We start from the raw sequence: 21,210 nt of genomic DNA, 5'->3' as shown, positions 1-21,210 counted from the left end.
TGTAAATTCAACTTACCCTTAGGGTGTAATTCTTACTTAATGAGCAAATTCAGTCATCTTGCAGGTACTTTACCACACAACTTGATTCTGCAGTGACATAATAGTAATGTATTCAGTGTATTACAACAGTAATCACAAAGCCATATACCACCATCTCTGCCTTCTGTTTTTCCTGGTCTTGTGTCTCTTTGCCTCATAGGAATCTTGGGTTAGAGATACAGAAAATTCTGAAAGGATAAACAGTCTACTAAGCTCAGTGCAAGGCATGAGGGGGTTGCTCCTTGTGATTTATGATTGGAAACCTCATTATTAGTTTTATGTCACCATAACAAAATATTCTGAACGACCAAATTATAAAAGAGAAATGGTTTATTTGACTTACAGTTTTGAGTCAGTTTACAATCAGTTGGTCTTGTTATTTGGGGCTTGTGGTGAGGCAGAACATCATGCAGGCATATATAGTAGAACAGACTTCATGGCCAGCAAACAAAAGAGAGAATAAGAAAGGTGTCGAAAAAAACATACCTCCAATGACCCAGTAACCCGGCGAGGGCCTGCCTTCCAAAGATGGAACTTCCTGGCCATACTCACCTTGAGTACCAGGCCTTTAACACATGGGCCTTTGAGAGAACATTCAGTATTGAAACCACACCATTTTATTATAATCATTTAGTAAATACTAACCTTGAATTTTTTTTTAGATACATTTCACACTGTCAGATATGGGTTGATGGTTTATCCAAGTATTTTTTCTTAAACCAACATCTTTTTTGTTTGTTTTTCTGTCTTTGTACTTCTAGCAGTTATTAGGGAGGTTATACAGCACTCATCAAAATTGGTCATGACTGACTTCTTACTAAATATGTATCTTTTGTTTACAAGTAACCAATTCCTTGAGAATCTGTGGAATTCTGTGTATGTTGTACCAGCATTCTGTTCTTTTATGATTCTCTTTTCACACTAGTCTCACAGATTCTCTCATTTATTATTGTGTGTGTGTGTGTGTGTGTGTGTGTGAGAGAGAGAGAGAGAGAGAGATTGAGTTCTCTTTTTTTCTTACTACATGTTTACAGCGCATAATGCTTACATTCCTTGTGGGGAGTTGGTATATGTACAGCACACTTCAATTCTATTTAGAGAAGCATTCCATGGCTTTTCTAAGAGACCTACATCCCTCCATCTCAAAATCCAGCTTTGTTTGAGGTTGGAGGTATTATTCTACTACGAATTAAAATACACATGTATGCATAAACAAATAAACCAACCTAAACTGCAAATATTAAAACACTGAAGAAGCTAGAAATTTTTTAAAAATAGAAAAGATAGTGATAATGTTTTCTCTGGCTCTGAGTCTAAATGAGATTGACTTGTATTCTTCCGTTGTAGAAAACCCAGGGAGCTTTGGGGTTTAGCTTGCCAGCTAGCCCACCATGCCCTGTTTGAGCTGCTTGCTGACTGCTGGTTCCAATTGTGTTCCCTCTCTTTTAGTGGCTATTCTGCACTCATTTCCCTGGTTATAGAACAACTGCTCATGCCTTTAAAGGACAATTTGAACTTATATCTAACAACTGTGTTTGTACTGTCATAGATTGTACCAAGATCGCATGTGATGAATAAGAAGATTATTTTTCTATGTTCTTAGCAAATATTCTTCCCCGGGGCTTCAATTTATCCTGCATGCACTAAAGAATATTTTGCTTTGTCCCTTTTTGAGACCTCTTTGGCTTTGGTCCCTACATATCTATTCACTGCACAGGCCTATCTTTATCTATTCATTTTAGTTTGCCTGAAACATAATTCTTTAGCAAGTCCAGCTATCACATCTGCGTACAACCTGGGAATTTGGAAGTGTAGCAGAAAGTGAGAGAACATGAATCAGTTGGTGGCCAATGTCACCCTATCTTTAATTGATATCTGTTGATTTACCTAACCCGCCTGACCCATGTGCAATGGGATCTGACTTACCACCCACCCCACCACCAAAGATTGCTACACAATTCTGAGGTTTACATGTACACCAGAGAAGGCTCAGTGGGCTGCCTGAGCTAAGGAAAGTCCATGCTACCCATTTGGATTTTCCTTATGAATGCTTGTTTCAAAGTACTTAATAATTTGTTAATGTTTTTTAATATATTCTAACAAACTTAGAACACACTTTTTTAGCTTAATATAATCATGAATTTTTTACTGATACTTACACTAAAGGATGCAAAACAACAGCATTATTTGTCTAATTGTTAACTTCCTTTACATCAGTGGCTCTCTTCTGGGATGATTTTGCCTCCCAAGTGTCATTTGACGATGCCTGGTTATAATTTGATTGTCACAAGGGGAAGAGAGTACCAGTATCTAGTGGGTAGAGGCCAGAGATAATGCTAAATATTTATTGTAAAATATTGTACCCCAGGACATCCCCATACAAAGAATTCCCAATCCCAAACTGTCAGTAGTACTGAGATTGAGAAACCTTTCTTTTAATTTTCAAAATGAGTATATTTGTTATATTTTTCACTAGTAATTCTCAAACTATACACTGTGTGTTTTCTATAGGTAATGATAAAATTCAATGTGACTGATACTTACATTGACTAATATGAAGGAGTTACCAAAATTATATTCTTATAAAATTTTGTTAGGAATAATTTATCCTTGAATCTAGGAACTGTGTAATTTAAATTTAAACAAAGAATCTCCAATTTATATTTTTCCAAAGAATTGCATCTATTAAACACAAACCAAATTACTCTGAAATGTATTTCACACACCAAAAAATAATAACAGTCCTAAGGAAAAGATTTTTGAAAAGTAATTTGGTTTTTAAAAAATCAAAGTTTCCAAAAGATAAGATTTCTATGCCTAAGAAAATATTGTGTATTTTATCTATTTGGAAACAAAACTGAAAATCTTTTATTTTTTTTAGCCTTTCCCCTATTTTATTTCAAGTTTTACTCATGGTTTTTCCTTTTGTTTTAGGAAATATTAAGTAAGAAGATATCAATTATTTATATTTGTTAGTTAATTTGAAGGCTTAAAATCATTTTTCCTCTAAAATAAGGGAAAAGGAAAAAAATAAAAAGTTGTTCATAGATGCATAAAATAGCTAAGATGATTATACTACTAGTTCTGTTAGTTCTTGGAAAAGACCAGCTAATATTCATGATTAGATCAATTTTGCCTGTCTGTACCTGGTAATCTAAGCAACTCTTTTGAAGATATCAATATGCACTATTACAACCATTGTTAAATTCCTGTCATCTTGTTTTGAAAGCCTGTATTGTTACTGTTTTAGGTTTTTGTTGTTCTTGTAAAAATCATTTCTCTCAAATTACTGGGCAGATTTCTAACCAAATAGATAGACCTTAAACTTGTCTTACAAAATTTATATTTTACTAACTGAAAATAATTAGCGGTAAATAGTATGTACTGTAATCAGAATATGAAGTTAGAAGTTATCTTATTTTCACAAAGCTATCATATGACAAAATATTCTGCATCCTGAAAACAAATGCTGAAGACAACCATTTCAATTTGAGTTACTATCATTTATCATATATAAAGTTCTCTTTGGCTTGTAACATATTTTAATGCCAGATGCATCTGATTTTAATATGAATCACATTTTTCTATTTGTCTTTCTACAACCTTGAAATGTGTCAATAAACTAATTCCATTACATATATTTATTTACTGTGCTACACTACACTCACATTTTTTAATGTACAATATTTCCCATTGGAGGTTAATGACAAAAATAAATTGTTCTGCATTTTTCAAATATCTGTGCCAGAAAAGTTAATTGTTTTGTGTTTGCTCATTGAAGATAGTAGAACAGCAATATCAAGAAAAGTAGTATATAAATTACTAATGTAATTTAAATTTTCTAATAGTTTCATTAAAAGAAGCAAAGAAATGAGTGAAATTAATGTAATGCTAATATATAATTCATGGGTACATACCCATAATACTTCAACATGCAGTCAGTATACAAAAATTTTTTCAAATATTGTGTACTTTTTCTATACTAAGACTTCGAAATCTGATGTATACTTTACACTGAAAAATATATCAAAATTGGATAGACGTATTCATTGGAAATATCTGATTAATAGTTAGATTTCATAGAAGTTTACAGTTAAAGATTTTACCTTCTTAATTCATTCTAAACAAATTTAAGTGTTTGAAGACCCGAGTCATGTACCAAAGAATTCTTTTCCTGAATATTTTGATTCATTGACAAGTAACTGATTTGACTGTCATGCAAAAATCATACCAACTTCAAAACTACATATCAGTTTTAAAAATTCATTAATTCCTTAATTAATTATTAATATTGAGTTCAAAGTAAAAAAATTATCAAAATCAACAAGTCTTCACATTTTTATACTTTTGCAGCCAATTTACAAATGCTGTCAATTATAATTAAAATCTTTTACATATGCATTTGCTTGTTAAATTTGTATTATTTTATATTATGAAATTTCAATTTTAATATATATTTGATATGTATATACATATTACATATATATATATATTCTAATGCCTGTGCAACTCAATCACTACGAGCTTTCTCCTTTGATATTTTCAAATGTCACTCAGATAATATTTTATGATAACAATAAACAAGTGGATTACTATTATCACATGTCAGAGTTTCAGCTAATTCTAGTTCATGATGACCCAGCATTTCAAGAGAAGAATCCCAGTTAGTTTCTTTTGTGTACCTCCCTTTCACAACTAAAGGCAGGTCCACTTTTCTACAGGAAGATTCACATTTGATGTTCACTTTGCCTGGTGGAAAATTTGCAAATAAGGAGCCCAGATTGGACCATCAATTGGGCAAAGTAATAGGTGATATTCACATCAAATTAAATTGCTTTCTACATCATAATATACTGTTTCACATCTTTTTTATTTTGTAAACTTTAATCCTTTCCAAAGCATTCTCATGTTCAGAACAGATTTTTTTTATCCAGGTAAGTTCCCTAAATCACCATTTTGAATGTTTTATACTTAATTCCAAGGACTTCTAGAATTCTAGGAACTTGTGAAGCTAAAATAGTGCCACTAAACCTTTCACCTAGTACTCAGCTCAGATCTCCAGAGCTCTTAGAAAAGTGTATATTTAATGATTTGCTTAAAAAAGAACTAGGAACTCATTGTATTCTGTTTTATCTGATTATTCTTGAGGGTTTGTGATTTTTTGGGTAAGAATAGGAAAACATCTTGTACATTAACTTGTATGCCAGCATTATTTTCTTGTCTTTCTCGTTCTCTGTGTTGTTATTGTTTTGTTTTTTGGTAATATTGGAGATTGAACCAGAGCCTTCACACTGAGCTACATCTCCAACTCTTTTTTATTTTTCATTTTGATACAGGGTCTAAGTTACTAAATTGCCCAGCCTGAGCTCATACTTGCGATCCTCCTGTCTCAGCTTCCCAGAGTGCTGAAATTATGTTTGGCTTGATCATTATTCTTAATAGGCAAAATGTGGAATAACCCAAACAAATTGATGAATAAACAAAATGTGATATACCTATATGCTGTAATGAAATATTATTCAGCCATAAGCAGGAATGAACTGATATGTACTAAAATAGATGAACCTTGAAAACATACAAAATGAAACAAGTCAGTCACAAAGCCACATATTGTATTCTCCTAGAGAAACAGTCAAATACTCAGCAGGCCATGGTTATGAACTTGACATGGTACTCGGATAATTGGCAGTCGTACTACCTCTCTAGTTAGCTATCTTCCTCCCACTGTAAAAGCCATTTCAGATCTTCACTATCACATCCCACACCTATGACCTCCTCCCTTCCACCATCAGCACATCATGTAACATTTTACCTCACAAAGAAAGTATGTCAGCAGTAGTCAGTCCTTGTTCTCTTTGTAGCCAAGTGTATAAACTTGCCGATTGTATCTTCCTTGTTTCCTGTTGGAAGAGAGGAGGGAGTTGCTTGCCCTCCCCACCGCCCTTGGGAGCTCATTCCACCCACTTTGTCAGGGACACCGTTGCTATTGTCCCGTTTCTTTCCAAAGGGAATCCTTACCAGCAGCTCCTTTTTTCTTCTCTTCTCTTTTCCTTTTATCTTCTTCCTTTCCTTTCCTTCCCTTCCCTTCTCTTTCTTTTCTTTCTCTTCTTTGGGACGGGATCTTCCTTTTTAGCTTAGACTGGCCCTGAACATTCTGTGTACTCCAGGCTGGCCTTGAACTCTGAGAAATCCTCCTACCTCAGCCTCCCAAATACTGGCATTACAAGGGTGCAGCTTCTCCAGCCTTTCCTGTTAGCAGTGTGAAACACTGAGCCCCCAAGATTTCTGGTATTTCTAGCTACTGACTGAATTATGACTACCATTAGGCAAGCATGGAATCATAGTTTATAATTTATTGTTGGCCAGCTTCGCCACTAGATTCTCATTTGATTGTTATCTTTTTAATTAGGAAGTATGCATCAATTCAAATTTTATGCATTGTGTGTTACTCGAATTTTCATATTTCATGTCAAATTTACATATGATGTGATCATATTATGTGATTTGATTATTGTTTCTCTTTATCAGTGGACAGTAAGACCACTAACAGTTCCTGTGAATGTGTCCCCAAACTACATACAAGATTAATAAGTATCTGTTAAATAAATGAATAAAGGGATACAATTCTATAAGATAGAACAATAAAAGGACTAAATCTTTGTTTAAAAGCAGGCTGATGTTATAGTTGTTAAGTGTTTTCAAACGTACGTACATCATGATGTTGAAAGTAAGCAGTGGCATGCTGTGATACTTTACTCAGGCCATGGAAGCTGGACTCTCAGAAGTGAAAAATGAGCTACAGTCACGTGATGATCTCTTGAGAATTATAGAAATGGAACGATTGCAGTTACACAGAGAATTATTAAAAATAGGAGAGTGCCAAAGTTCTCAAGAAAATAAAAAAAGGTATAGTCTTTATATTTGATAATCTGAGCTATTCAAAATATATTTATATACTTTGAGTTTTATATTTGAAACTAGAATTAAAAGTTATTTTTAATTGTTAATTGGTATATAAAATTAAATACTAACAAAATTATTATTTCATCTTCAAAATTGATCTTTACCTAGAAAATTATATCATTACTGATACTCATGTACTGGATACTCTGTCAGACCAAGTCAGAAATTTTCTTAGAATTTTTATTCTTTATGCTTCTCAAATGCTCTCATTTTGGTTGCATAAAGCCTATTTGTTGTTCATTTACCTCCACACTCACCGTCTTGTTAATTCCATGAAGGGTCCTTTTTAAAACTCATAATGTTCCTCTTTAAAATCAGACAAATACTGTGTACTCCAAAACCACAAAGAAAATAGGATTGCTGAGGATTAGTAAATGCTTATGACTGTGCATAGACTGTTTCAGGGCTTTAGTAGTTAATTGATGTAGGACTGCTAATGTCAAATCTGTAACAGGATTTTAAAAGTTTAATAGCAATATAGTGAGAGATATTTTATTGAACGATAATTATTGTTTTAAAGGCAATAATTATTCCTTCAAAGTTGCAGGACGTGCTGTTTCTTTCAGATTTGTCCTCAACAACAAATAGTAAATTGAAATTCCTAAAATGACCTATTGCTTGTGTCTCCAAGGACAGCAGGGTACCTGTTACTCAGTCACCATTATTGAGTGCCCTATATACAAGCTATATATCACGATCGCCGATGATTAATAAATCTCTTCAGTATTTATTATGTGTAAGGTGCTGTTCTAGTGTGATGAGTTGGTGAGAAATGTCCTCACACACAAAAAATAATGTATATGCCTTAAAACATAAGACATTTTGTGGAAGAACACATCATTCAACCTGTACCTGTCTCTGGTTTTCTGAAGAGTGTGGTAGATACTTTCTAAGGTGCTCTTACACAGCCAGTGCTGAATTCTTGATACTAATGCCTTTCCTTCAAAACATGATTTCATCTTGAGTTTTGTATTTATTCACATGTTTAGCCAATAGAAACTCTACTTTGTTCTGCCTGCTTGCCAGCATCTATTTAATGTGATCTCTAAATTATATGTTTTTTCATTTGGAAGTATTGCTCAGTTCTAATATTCTATGATTTCATAAAATGTTTTTAGATATTTAACTTTTCACATTCCATTGTCTTTAAGGTTCTCAGCCTTGTTTGCTACTGCAAGTTCAGATTCTTTTAGTTTGTTCTCATGCGAATGCTGTTGCATACACTTTGTTATTTTGGTTTCTTTTATTGAGACTCTTGTTTCTTCTTTAGAGTTGTAATGAAGACAACCCAGACTACTGAAAATAAAGTAATGTTTTTATTTATTTTCAGAACTTTTCTCAATGCTGAATTTTACTAGCTTTTTTGCTTTTGCATTATTAAAATAACTCCAGTATGCCAGGAGTTTAGCTCAGTGGCATAACCACCTGCCCGGCAAGCAAGAGGTTGTGAATTCAATCCCTGGTACCAAAAGTTAATTAACTAATTAATTAATTACATTTTTAGAAAACTATAATACTTCTTTCCTACATGACAAATAATAGTTCCTTTATGTATTTTTTAACGTATTATGTTAGCATATTTATTATTTTCTTACCACTTCTCCGTATTTGGAGTTTAACTTTTTCTCCAATAATTCACCAAATGTTGCACATTTGCCATGAGATTTTTAGCATTCAGTTTAGCATTCTGTTCCCTGAAACTTCTTACAAGAATTGAGAAATAAGAAATTTCATTTTTTACTTTTTCAGTTCATAGAAAATTAGAAAAATTTAAGACTAAGCCTGAAACAATATATTGGGAAAATACTGGATAAAATGGAAATGCTCACAATACAAAGTGGGGGCGGGGGAAGGAAACTGAAAAAGTCCGCAGGTGTTTTCATTATAGAGGAAATGTGTACTTGTGAACACATAAGTATACATGAGAAAAAGACAATATACACAAAAATGCTACCAGTTTCTCCTGGATAACATTATTGCAGCATATAATAGACTGATACACTGTTATTCACTCTCTCTCTCTCTCTCTCTCTCTATATATATATATATATATATATACACACACACACACACATTATATATTTCAAATATATATATTATACATGACCAAGACACATATACCTCTGAGTTAGCACTATCAGTTTATATCCTTGAGAGATTTTTTTTTTTTTTTTTTGGTACCAGGGATCAAACTCACAACCTCGCGCTTGTCAGGCAGGTGCTTACACTGCTGAGCCAAAGCCCTGACCCCTTTAGAAATCTTTTATTTTCAATCTTTATTTTTCCATCATTACTGATTTTGGTTTGTCATTCTGTTTGTGAACTTTATATTTCAAAATGTGAAACCTTTTCAGAAGTGCTTTGGAAAACTAAAATTTGTCTCAGTTACAAGTATAGTCCTCATAACTCCAGACCCACAAAAGTAGTCAGGTCTGACTTCCAATAGAAAGCGTTTTGTTTTCTCTATGTGGTTGTCTTTATTTTTGTGTGTTAATAATTTATATTTTACCTATTTACTGTACATGGAAGTGAACATTGCCCGCTTAAATCTCACCATTTCCTATAGGAATTATCATTTTTTGAGAGTTTCTGCTTCTCCCCTCCATTATTAATATGTAGTTACAATTCCATTTCATAAATGTATAGCCGCATTTGAGCTCTGTCTGGTTAGACTATCAGATTGAATCATTTTTAGTACTTTTATGGTTTAGTACTTTTACGGGGTGTAATTGTGCCCCTTGGATTTTTCATGTCAGAGTTACTTTCTGCAGTGCATTAGCCAGTTGGGTATGTTTCCTTTTTTAGGATGGGTGCTCAAGCTATTTATTATAAGAAGCAATCTGGTTATTTTATCCAAAACTTTTGTGTACATATGCATTCCAGTGTTCTGCCAATTTTTAATGTATAATTGAAATTCCATATTAATTGCTACCTTTTTCCCATTAAAATCACTGGCACTCAAAGATATAAATACTTAATGGGATATGCATATATTAGGACTTGCAATGTTGCAAGTCAAATTGTTTCTAACAAAGTAGTGGACTCTCTCTGCAGTCTACAATGGTCAAAATTCACAAAATAATCATAATTTATTGAATTAAGCATATTATTATTATTATTTTATTTTCAATTTTTAGAATTGCACCATCTTATTCACCTTCTGGTGAAGAAACAGAAAGGAAAAAGAAAGAGCTATTTTCAGGGGTCCAGGATCAATCAAATCAAGAAAAAGAACTAAACAAGGTATGGAAAATAATGAGATACATTCTTCCAGGTAGATCTGAACTCTTTGCATACAAACAAATATAAAAATTCTCCTCCTCTCTCCCTTTCTTTTCCTTCTTTATTTTCTCCTACTATCTGTCAAGTTAATAATCTTGACTTTGTTCTGTGTGAACACAAGTGCCCGGATATCACTGCCCATGAAATATGGAGGGCCAGTGGCTCTGTGACAGGTGGCATGTACAAAGGTTAGGAGCACAGACTTGGTGCTCAGCCACATGTGTAAGCTGGGGGAAGCTCTTTGTCTTCATTCTTCAGGATCCTTATTTCTAGGATGAGGATAATTAGTGTGTACCTCGTAAGGTTGTCGTAGAATTAAATGAGCCAACAGTGCCTGCTACTTGCATACCATGTATCACGTGCCAGGAAGTGTTCTAAGGATTTCACAAATCCTAATTCATTTATTCCTCACAGCCATCTTATAAAGTGACTCTAAATATTATCCCTTTTTTATATTTGAGGAAACTAAGACACCAAAATATCTAGTAACTTCTCCAACATTGCTTGACCTTCCATTAAAGTCTATGAAATAATGCGTGTAAAGTGCTTAGAGCAAGGCCTCCCTCAGGAAGCACCTAGTAAATGTTGGCTGCGAGTGTTTTCAGTAACACTCACATTTTTCATTGAGCACCTAACATGCCAAGCACTCTGCCAGGAACAAGGAGTGCAAAATGAATAAGGTATGGGTGCTGCTTTTAAAGAGCCTGCAGTTCTGTACCTGCCAAAAGAGAACGTATTCTCTTCTCTGAGTAAGATTCAGTAATGTCTTTCTTCCCATGAGTCTTACTGCCTCTGGAAAACTACTGTCTAACCTCTCTGGTCTTTAGATTTGAGAATCAAAATAGGTGAATCAAAATTCAATACTGCAAAATCTAAATAATAGTTAAAAGTTAAAGAAACCTGGGCATGGCTTGAAATTATCATCTAGTGGCCTGCACATTGCTTGCATGATGTAAATGAGAGTAAATAGTTAGTTAGTTAGTTTTATTTTGGTTCCAGGGATCAAACTCAGGACCTCATGTTTGCCACGTAAGCATTTATGTCACTAAGCTAAACCCCGAGCCCAAAAGTAAATATTTAGAGAATGAATTAACTAATATTTTTTTTTGAAACAGAGTCACGCTATCTAGTACAGATTGGCCTTACAACTCACCGCCATCCTCTTGTCTCAGGTTTCTGAATGCTGGGATGAATTAATTAATATTAAGGCTAAGTTGTCCCATAAATTTGTTGCCCTTTGTATAAATCCAAAAACCATTTATTGAGTATATAGTATGGTTATAATTGTTCTACTAACTCCTATAGAAAATACAATCATATGAAATATGGGCCCTGTCTGACAGAGTTGACCATCACAGTACTAGTACAGGTTAAATGTAGAAAAGATGTTACAAATTAATGATCATTTCCATTATATTTTGAAAAGTTCAGTAACACACAGTACCATGAAACTCATTTTACTGATTTTAAAACTGTAACTAAAAAACTGTCCTTTGTTGATGTCTCCAGTGAATGCATTAAGCTAAAGGATTGATTAAAACCAACTGAAGCCACCTGTATTCCATCCTTCTAAACCTCATTGATTTTGATAAATAATAAAAGTTGGACTAATATAAAGAATCTGCTGATTTCTCACAGTGTTGACATAGAGGGAGAGAGTGTGAAGCACAAATCTCTTTGTAGGCTCTTGGAGGCTACTTGATAGTGTAATGCTGTGCAGAAAAGGTAACGAATGAGTTGTATAAAAATAGCTACAGCTTCCAGGGAGCATTTGTGGAGAGCATTTTCATACTATTGTAATAAAACCAACAAGAGCCATATATTATAAATCTTGTTTTCTTTTCTCCTTTTCCAGTACTGAACTATTTTTAGTCATTTATTTTGTTAGAAAATTCACATTCTTAGTAGAGTGAAAAGTCATTTGAAGCTCAGGTAAATTAAGAATACAGCTTTGCAATATAGCATTTTGTTTTAATAGCTAAACATTATAAAATAATAAAAATAGTTTACTACTTTACAACAGTATAATCTTCCTTTTTTTTCGAAGTTCCATTTTAAGGGGAACATATTAAACCACATCACAGGAAGCGATCAGCAAGTCCAGACCAACTGCAGAACAGTGCTGTTGTCTCACCAAGTGAATTCCAAGGGAAAAAATGGAATCAGAAAATCAGAGACTTGTAACATCATTCTGGGTTAGGCTGTTTGCATTCCAGTCTCCTCTTTTACTTCCAGGATTCGATAATTTAGGTCCCGTCAGTTTTCTTCCTTTTATTTTTTTTCTAGTCTGTTAAATGGCAGTGTTAAGACCACGTGATGTGACCGTCATGTCCAACTTCAAAATTCTAAAATGTCTGTAATGAGACTTATGTATATGTTCCATATTAGGTCATCATCCTGCTCCAGGCATCATTTCCTGAAAACCAGCTTTTCCAAAGCATGAACAAGAGGCTAAGAGCACAGTGGGCAGAGTCACAGGTCCAGGAATCAGACTCCCTGTCACCATGGTGTGACTGTGAAAAGTTATGCACCTTAATACTTTTTTAATCTGCAAACGAGAAAGAATTTGTGAGCACTGCATGAGATGATGCACATAAAGCACACAGAAACACATAAAAACAGCTTTAAAAAGATACATGAAGAGGACTGGGGATACAGGTCAGCAGCATAAGCTCCGGCCTCCCAAGTGCAAGGTTGTAAGTTTGATCCCCAGAACCAAAAAAAAAGAAAAAGATATGTGAGGAGCTGGGTGTGGTGGCACACACCTATAATCCCAGCATGCTCTGGGTGCAAGGCCAGCCTGAGCTACATAGTGAGTTCAAGGCCAGGGTTGAATACATAGTGTGCCAGTTTCAATGGATAATAGTTAAAGTCTACCTCAATTAAATTTAAAGAACATTTGTTACATTTTCTAGACCATTGTAAATGTGAATTCAGCCTGAATATTTGATGAAATGGAGTAATTACTAATTATTGAAGACACTATAAAGGTATTGTGGTTATGTTAAAAGTCTAAGAGAAGAAAGTGTATCCTTGTTCTTTTAGAGATATACACTGAAACATTTAAAGATGAAATTAAAAAAAAACTTTGAAGCTAAATGCACTGGCATAAATTTATGTAAATATTTTGCAAATGACCTCTTCCTAACCTTTCTAGCCTTGTGTCTCATGACATACTTGATCCAGCCATCCGAACGCCTTTTGCACGGTGTGTGCATTGTTCTCGCCCTTGTGTCTTCACCGCATTCTTCGCCTTGGAGGCCTTCTGCATACTCTCTTCTGACTGGCTTGCAGTCCCCCTTCAATATTCAGTCTGATGACTCTCCTTGGAAGTCCTATGTAGACGTCCGTCCCAGATCAAGTTATATACTACTGTTAACAATCATTATCATACTATACTGGCATTATCTGTTTATTTTTTTGTTTCACCAGTGGAGTATGATGTTTTGAAATTGTTTATTTCATTTATGAGTGTAGAGACTGTTGATTTTATGCTTTGTGAATTTGAAGAATTAGAAACTGTTTGTGGCTTGTGGAAACAATGCTAGCAGGCTGGATCAACATAGCAGTAGCAGGAATAGAGAATAGAGAAGGATTGAAGCAATGTACTGATTTTGTTGCCTGAGTCCAATTGAAAGGATAAGGTTGGAGAAGAGTCCAAGGTAGCAAGGGGTTCCTTAGCCAAGAATAAGAATATAAGAGACTCCACAGGCGTAAGGGGTGATGATGCCTATTTATGAACACATTAAATTTAAAGTTTATTATATTCTAAAATACGTAGTGTTTAGTACCAAATCATACAGCATAAGTCATTTATCCTTTTTAAGCAATTTTTTCTCCATAAGAAGTGCTTGCTAATATTTTATCTAACTTCCAAAGTAGTTCCAAAGTAGTGTCAGTAGTGAATGATAACATGTATATAATGGGAAAGACTTGTTCATGTTTTTGGTACTTTATCTGCTACAGATAAGAAACCAGCTCTATCACGAGGAAGAGTACCACAACTCTGAGCAGGAAAGAATGAGAAATGAAATCTCTAACTTAACAGAGGAGCTTCATCAGAAGGAGATCACTATAGCAACTGTGATGAAGAAAGCTGCCCTTCTGGAAAGACAGTTAAAGATAGAATTAGAAATAAAAGAAAAAATGTTAGCAAAACAACAGGTATGTAGTCAGGAACAGAGCACCTTTGCAGGGCACCTCTTGCTGGGTGGGTGCTAATAGTAACCTTCATTGCTGACTGATAAAATCATTGCATTGGTTGGTTTTGTTCTAGGGCTTAGCATCACAGCAATGCCTGTAGTGTCACTGCAGTGTTTTGTAGAGTCATATAAAATCTTTGTGACGTATTGCAAAGTACTGTGAAAAAAGAACTAGGGAGATAAGTGACAATGCAAGATAATGTGATTAAATCTCATCCTAACATTTTCTAGTAACTTATTCTAAGCACCTCCCACACATGCTCTAACCATAGATTTCTTCCTCAGGTCCTTTTCACTAACATTGATTTTTAAAAACTCTACCCAGCTTTTCTTGGATATTTCCCACCCTCCACTTCAGGTATTTGTAACATGAAACCATTTCATATTTACTGAATATTCATGCAATGCACAACAGAGTGCTTGGAGAAAAAATAACAATTGCAGTTCTGCCATTAAAATACTGGAAGTAATTTCTAACCCCACCAGCCTGCCCTTCTCTCTTCCCTTCCTTTCTTCCTCCCTCCCTCCTTCCCTTCTTCACTTCCTTCCTTCCTTCCTTTCTTCTTTCCTTCCTTTCCTTACTTCCTCCTTCCTTTCTTCCTGTTTAGTTTTTAAATTTCCTAATCTGTTATTCATAATTAAATTGGTAGCCTGCTATTGACAGATTTATTATCCCCTTTTGCTTCAAATCTAGATGTTTTCAAAGCACAAAACATTGAGATAATTGCACTAACTTTCTAGGCATATGAGGATTACTTCACAAATAGCATGACAATTAAATCCTATGTATTATGGGAAAAAAAAATGATTTAGCCTTTGTCCAATCTGCAGCCTTAAACTATGACTTACATGATAATACTCAGGAAAACCAAACAGATGGCATAATACCACTCACTGGCCAGACATGATTGGTGAAGAATATTTTACAGATGGTAACAGTGATCTAAGTAGTTGGATTATGAATGATTTTGACTTTCACTTTTATACTCATATTTTTATAGATTTTGTCAGTGAGCTTGTATTTTATAATTGGTAAAAATAAAACTTTTTTGTAATTTTTAAAGACAATAAAACACGCAAAGTAAAGCAAAATAAAGCCCATAAAAACAAAACAGTATAATACAAGACTTCAAAACAAGATAATAGGAAATAGGCTACCATAATGCCTCTTGTGGTCTTCAAAATAACTGCCCATACTTTCAGACATAGTAAAAATCAAACAAAACAGAACAGAATAGAACCAATAAAAACAAAACAATGAATGCAATAAAGGACCTCAAACAAAATATTAGTAAATCCAAAATGGCAACCATAATATATCTTGTTATCTTTAAAATAGCTGCCCATGCTTTTGGATAGAATAAAATCAAACAAGACACAACAGAATAAAACCCAGTCCAACAAAACAATGAAAATGATACAGGACTTCCAAACAAGATAATAGGGAACTATTATCACCTTCAGAAAAAGATCCCCTGTAGATGCTACATTGCATATTGTGATCCTCTGAATAGATAGATGATCAGACTACCTACTTTAGATCTGCAGTCAGTGAAGCACTAAACACTATAAGCATTAAGTTGTATTTTACCTCAAATGCTATCATCACAGCCTGTGTTTCTCTAGATCAGCTGATCACTTACAGTGAGGGGTGGAGGGAGCTGGCTCTTCGTGTTACCCAGCTGGCAGGCCAGAGCAGGAGGGTATCTGGAGCTCCCCCAATAAAAGTAAATTTTCTAATCATTTTTTAATAGAAATGAGCCCTAGGTAAATAAAATGACAACTATATCCAAGTATTGTCAAGTAGAAGAAATCAGGAAAACAAACAAACAAAAAAATAAGAGGTAGGTGAAAAAGTCACAAAGGAAACTTGGGAGAAACACCAGACAGGACAAAATTAAACATAAAAGTCATGTGTTATATACTGTAAAAAAAATTAATCAAGTGCTAAAGAAATTGAGTGGACAGTGTTATTTCAAGAATGACTTAAAATTGTGATTTTTTCTGGTAATTTGTGTACAATTAAAAAATAGAAGAAATAAGATTTTAGAATTGGAAAGAAAAAAAGTGAATCATTATTATACCCTTTTAATTTAATACTAATTGCAAAAGGAGGGCCTGACAAAGATGGAAAAGTTAAATAAGAATACTCAGTCAATAGACCTAAGAAGTCTGGCCCTTTACTACTATTAGAAAATATTAGTTTTCTCAAGGTAAAGCTAATTTTAATAAAACTATGCATTTTCATTATGAGTTTTACACTTAACTTTTATTACTAATTTTTCAGTTCTCAGATATGAGATATAAAGCTGTCAGAACGGAAAACACACATCTGAAAGGAATGATGGGAGATTTAGACCCTGGACCGTACATGGTAATATGCTGAATTCATTGGATAGTTGGACAAGAGATTATTTAGCTGGTCAGGATGTACCATGATATCCCTGCTGAGCACTTGCCATGTTTTAGGCATGCAAATGTTGGGGCCACAAATTGTCTTTCACTTTAGTTCAATTTACTTCTATCCTCAAGCTGGAACACTTGAATTTCTAGTTTTCTCACTTGTTTTCTTGGTTTGGGCTCAATTCTGATCAGTTCCCAAACATGCCAAACACGCTATTTCTATGCTTGTGATCGTGTTGCCTTAAAATCCTTCATGGCCTGATTGAAGTGTCAATATTTCTTCAATAAAACCACCCCCAAAAGCGCAGTCAGAACGAATTGTTTTTTCCATACTTGGTTTCTGTTTCTGTCCAGTTTGTTTTATGTATCTTGTCATTTTCTCACTAGGTGGCAAGCAGGAGTTATGCCTTGTAATGTCTGTATCATTATAGCTCTTCACGACATCAGGTATAGATTAAGTGTTCATTGTGTGTTGTCTGAATAACAAGAGGGATGAATTAATGAATGAATTAATCAGTGACTTCAGGTTTACACAAGGCTCTGTAAGCTCTGTGCTTCTCATTTCTCTTGTTTAGTGTAACAGTCAGTGTTTGATTTTTATATGAGAATTTTTGTTTATTGAACTGGTGAAATATCAATAGCATTTATTTTCACTGTGAGAAAATTCTAAAATAATCCTTCTATCATTCAAGGCATAGAAAGGATAAAATAAGACCTAAGTTAGCCTTAGTTTCTTTAGTTAAAAGTCAAGGTGTTGGATTAGGCATTCTCCAAACTCCTTTCTTCAGCCTTAATGCTGTATTTCTGTAATATTATGTACCTGTTCTCTTAATAATCCATATTCTAGCATCAAAATGACAGGGGCACCTGGAAGCATTCTGCCTCTTTGGAACATGGATATCTAGGCTGTGGTTGGTGTGCAGATGAATAAATACCAAAGCGCCTGTGATTTCCCTGTTAAATGTTTAAAAGTCTGTTTGTCATCTAAACATCAAACATATAAAAAGTTAAATGTGATCCTTGATCCATGAGTGTCTTTTTTTAACCACAAAATAGTATTTGTACTTTTTGATTCAATTGAATGTTGTGTTGGTGTATTTGGTGTCAATACACATGGAGGCTGCCTCACTGTGGTTCCTGGGGGCTTTTGGCTTTATTCATTTAATAATCTTGGATTTGTAAGAAATAAAACACAAGGGCTGGAGATATAGCTCAGCGGCATAAAGCAGGCAGTCATGAGTTCAATCCCCAGTACCGATAAAAAGTTAAAAAAAAATAATAAAAATAAAACACAAAAAGATGTACAAAGAAAAAGCTAATTATCCCCACTTCTACCCTGGATCTCAATCAGGATTCCGGAGATAACCAGTGCTAACAAAGTAATGTGTAGCATTCTGTCACTTTTTCTTTATTTGGACACACACAAAGTGTAATATATTACTATGTATTACAAATAGTAATATATTTATATATATATCTGAAACATATATATATTATATATATATCTGAAACAGCCTTCTGACTGTATATGTGGACATGCATATAAGCCAGAAAATATCTTATTTTTCCTAATTTCTTAGAAAAGTTAGTCATATAAGACATATTTTTATAAATTGAGCCATAATTTAAATACTGATCATTTCAGTGTGACCTTTTCTCTCACTTTAGCCCTCTCTCCCTGTCTCCATTCTTCTTCCCATATCAGACCCCAAGAGATAACATATGTCAACTACTCGGTTTGTATCATTCCATATTTTACATATATCAATATCATCATAAACCTATCAGGATTTTATCATTTTTACTTAGAAATTAAGGTTTGTACATAAAATTAGACTTATAATTCTTTTCTACTTGTTTTAAAGTTATGGTGACTTCATAACTTTGAAGATTTCTATATGATCTAAAATAGTTTAGAATTATCAGGGCTTTATAAAAAGAACTTAGCTGTAAAGCCATCTGGACAAGATACATCTCTACTAATGTTTTCTCTTTGAATACTTAGTACATTCAAATTTCATTACTTCTTCTTAGATCATTTTGCTAATTTGTGTTTTTCTAGGACATCTTTACCCATTTCAGTTTGTTTATTACCAAAGGTAGTAATAGCATACAAATTTTTTCATCTCTTCTATATATTCTACTTTTGTGTTTATTTTTCATCTTACATAGTTCAACACATAATAGATTTTCTTTTTCGTCTTAGTCCTGGCTCATAAGAAGTTTTGTTATTATTTAAAAGTATTAACTATGGATTTATTATTTTTCATTCATTTATTTTTAGCTTTTCCTGGTTTGTTTCATTTTGTTGAACTTTTTCTTTTCCTGGTTTGTTTCATTTTGTTGAACTTTTTCTAATTTACTAAAATGAAGAAAACTCTCTTTTGTCTGTCCTGTTAAAATTCCATAAGCTTGGGAATAGGTGTAGGGACAGATGCCTGTAAATCCCAGCACTTAGGAGGCTGAGGCAGGATTGACAGGATTTGGGACAAGCCTGGGCTACAGAGTGAGTTTAAGGCCAGCCTGAACTACATAGCAAGACCCTGGCTCAAAAAAAACTGGCTTTTTTTTTTTTTTTTTAATTCCATGAGTAGAAGAAAATCTCTTAGATAACTATTTCTAAAATCATTGGAATGGATAAGTGAAGATAGAATTACATTATTGGTGCTGAAGTTTTATCTCTGGAAATAAGATACAAAATATATTCATCATTTTAAGCCTAATGTATTTGGATAATATTAAGTTAATAATTACCATTTTCTTTCTAAACATGGAGATTGCTGATTTTAAATTAGTCATATTTAAATAAATAAAGCTTTGAAAGTTTTTATGCATAACTAACTATAAAATTCCCTGTTTGTTTCTATATTGGGAGAGAAAGTTTATCAAAGCAGCAGGAACAGTGGTGCTGTACCTAATTACCACAGTGCATGGAGGGGGCTAGAAGGCTGCTGCTTTCCTCGGTCTCAGTGAGGTAGTTAGAGTAATAACAGAACCAACAGGATAGTCCTGGCTTAGAAAGAGAGGTGTTCTCCATAGATTTGTGTTGAAATTTCACCGCATAGAAGAAAAAAAGGAGTTTGTGTGTTTACTTGTTTGTTTGTTTGTTTCACACATCTCCTGGGTGAGCTAACAAAGAATTAAATTTACCGTGACAGATTTCTCTTTATTCCATATTTACTTAGTTCTGTAATTGTATTTATTAATGATTTAAGAATGTTGTAATACAATTTGACTTTATCAGAACTCAAATTTGTAGTAATTTTTGATTATTTGCTTTTTAAAACATCCATTTATACACTGAAAACTAAAATACCCTAAAACATAACTAAAGCATATTTTTCTATAAAAATAGACTATTATTATTAAATATAGACTATTATTATTAAATATATAACTGAAAAGAAAAATGTACATGTAAAACGCAGTTATTCAGACATTTCAGTAATTCAACTGGCCTCATCCTATTCTTTCCAAGTAAATAAGCACCAAGAGGTTTTGCCATTTCAAGAGCAAAGAAATGAATAAAACTATGGAACTGTAATTTTTTTTTTTTTTTTTGTCTTTTTCCTTTTTACCAGTACCAAGGATCGAACTCACGACTGCGTGCTTGCAAGGCAGGCGCTTATGCCGCTGAGCTAAATCCCCAGCCCCCTAAAATTTTTTAAAGAATAGAGTAACAGGCCTATGTAAAAGAATCCATCAGAAACAGAAGTAGGAATGGTGGCATAGTGTTCAGTGGTAGACCTTTTGCCGAGCATGCATGACATAAAGCCCTGGGATCAGTCTCCTGAGCTGCAGAAAAAGAAAACAGAGAAACACAGTGGTAGGCTTCATTGTTGTGTGTTTTCATATGATAATCATACAATAACAAATATACTTCTGAAATCACTAGAAAAGTATTTAAGAAAAAAATGCAAAATAAGAGAGTCCCTGAAAAACTTACCAAGACAAAAGGAATATGCTTTCAGATATAAAACTTGTAGATAAATTATTTATCTAATTCTTTCTGGTCATGCTTATAATATTTATTTAATTATGCTACATTTAGAAAATTGCAGGGTTTTTAAAAATCATTACTATCATTCTTAATTACTTTAAATCAGTAGTGGACCAAAATAGTCATAAATAAAGTCTAATTTTATTTTAAAAAATCATGAATACAATTTGAGCTGAACAGCAGGCCATTAAGAATTGCATGTTTTGACTGATAGATGTCTTATTTAGAGTAAATTTTTGAATCCTATTCAAAGATAAGATTCTGGTGACCTTTTTCAACCATATCTGCCCTTGAGAATTTTTTGTTTTTGGAGAGCAAAAA

At 33.7% G+C, this 21,210-nt stretch overlaps 1 protein-coding gene across 14 annotated transcripts in view; it reads left to right on the top strand.

Moving 5' to 3' along the window:
• Deup1 (deuterosome assembly protein 1) overlaps positions 1 to 21,210 on the top strand; it is a 73,817-nt gene that overhangs the window by 33,337 nt on the left and 19,270 nt on the right. For 13 of the 14 annotated variants that reach the window (XR_010049799.1, XR_010049798.1, XR_010049800.1 and 10 more), the window contains 4 exons: positions 6,800 to 6,945; positions 10,140 to 10,245; positions 14,251 to 14,448; positions 16,774 to 16,860. Coding sequence is in view for 11 of the 14 variants with exons in the window: in XM_063256260.1 (XP_063112330.1) it covers positions 6,800 to 6,945; positions 10,140 to 10,245; positions 14,251 to 14,448; positions 16,774 to 16,860 (537 nt within the window). In the remaining 3 variants the exon portion in view is untranslated. The remainder of the gene's footprint in view (positions 1 to 6,799; positions 6,946 to 10,139; positions 10,246 to 14,250; positions 14,449 to 16,773; positions 16,861 to 21,210) is intronic. The other variant, XM_063256254.1, reaches the window with a different exon arrangement.

The sequence above is a fragment of the Cavia porcellus genome, unplaced genomic scaffold (genome assembly GCF_034190915.1).
Source record: "Cavia porcellus strain 051 isolate PalLab524CR breed Dunkin Hartley unplaced genomic scaffold, mCavPor4.1 scaffold_9, whole genome shotgun sequence".
Lineage (NCBI taxonomy): Eukaryota > Metazoa > Chordata > Mammalia > Rodentia > Caviidae > Cavia > Cavia porcellus.
The sequence above is the reverse complement of the archived record's forward strand: the minus strand, read 5'-3'. Positions and strand labels throughout refer to the sequence as shown.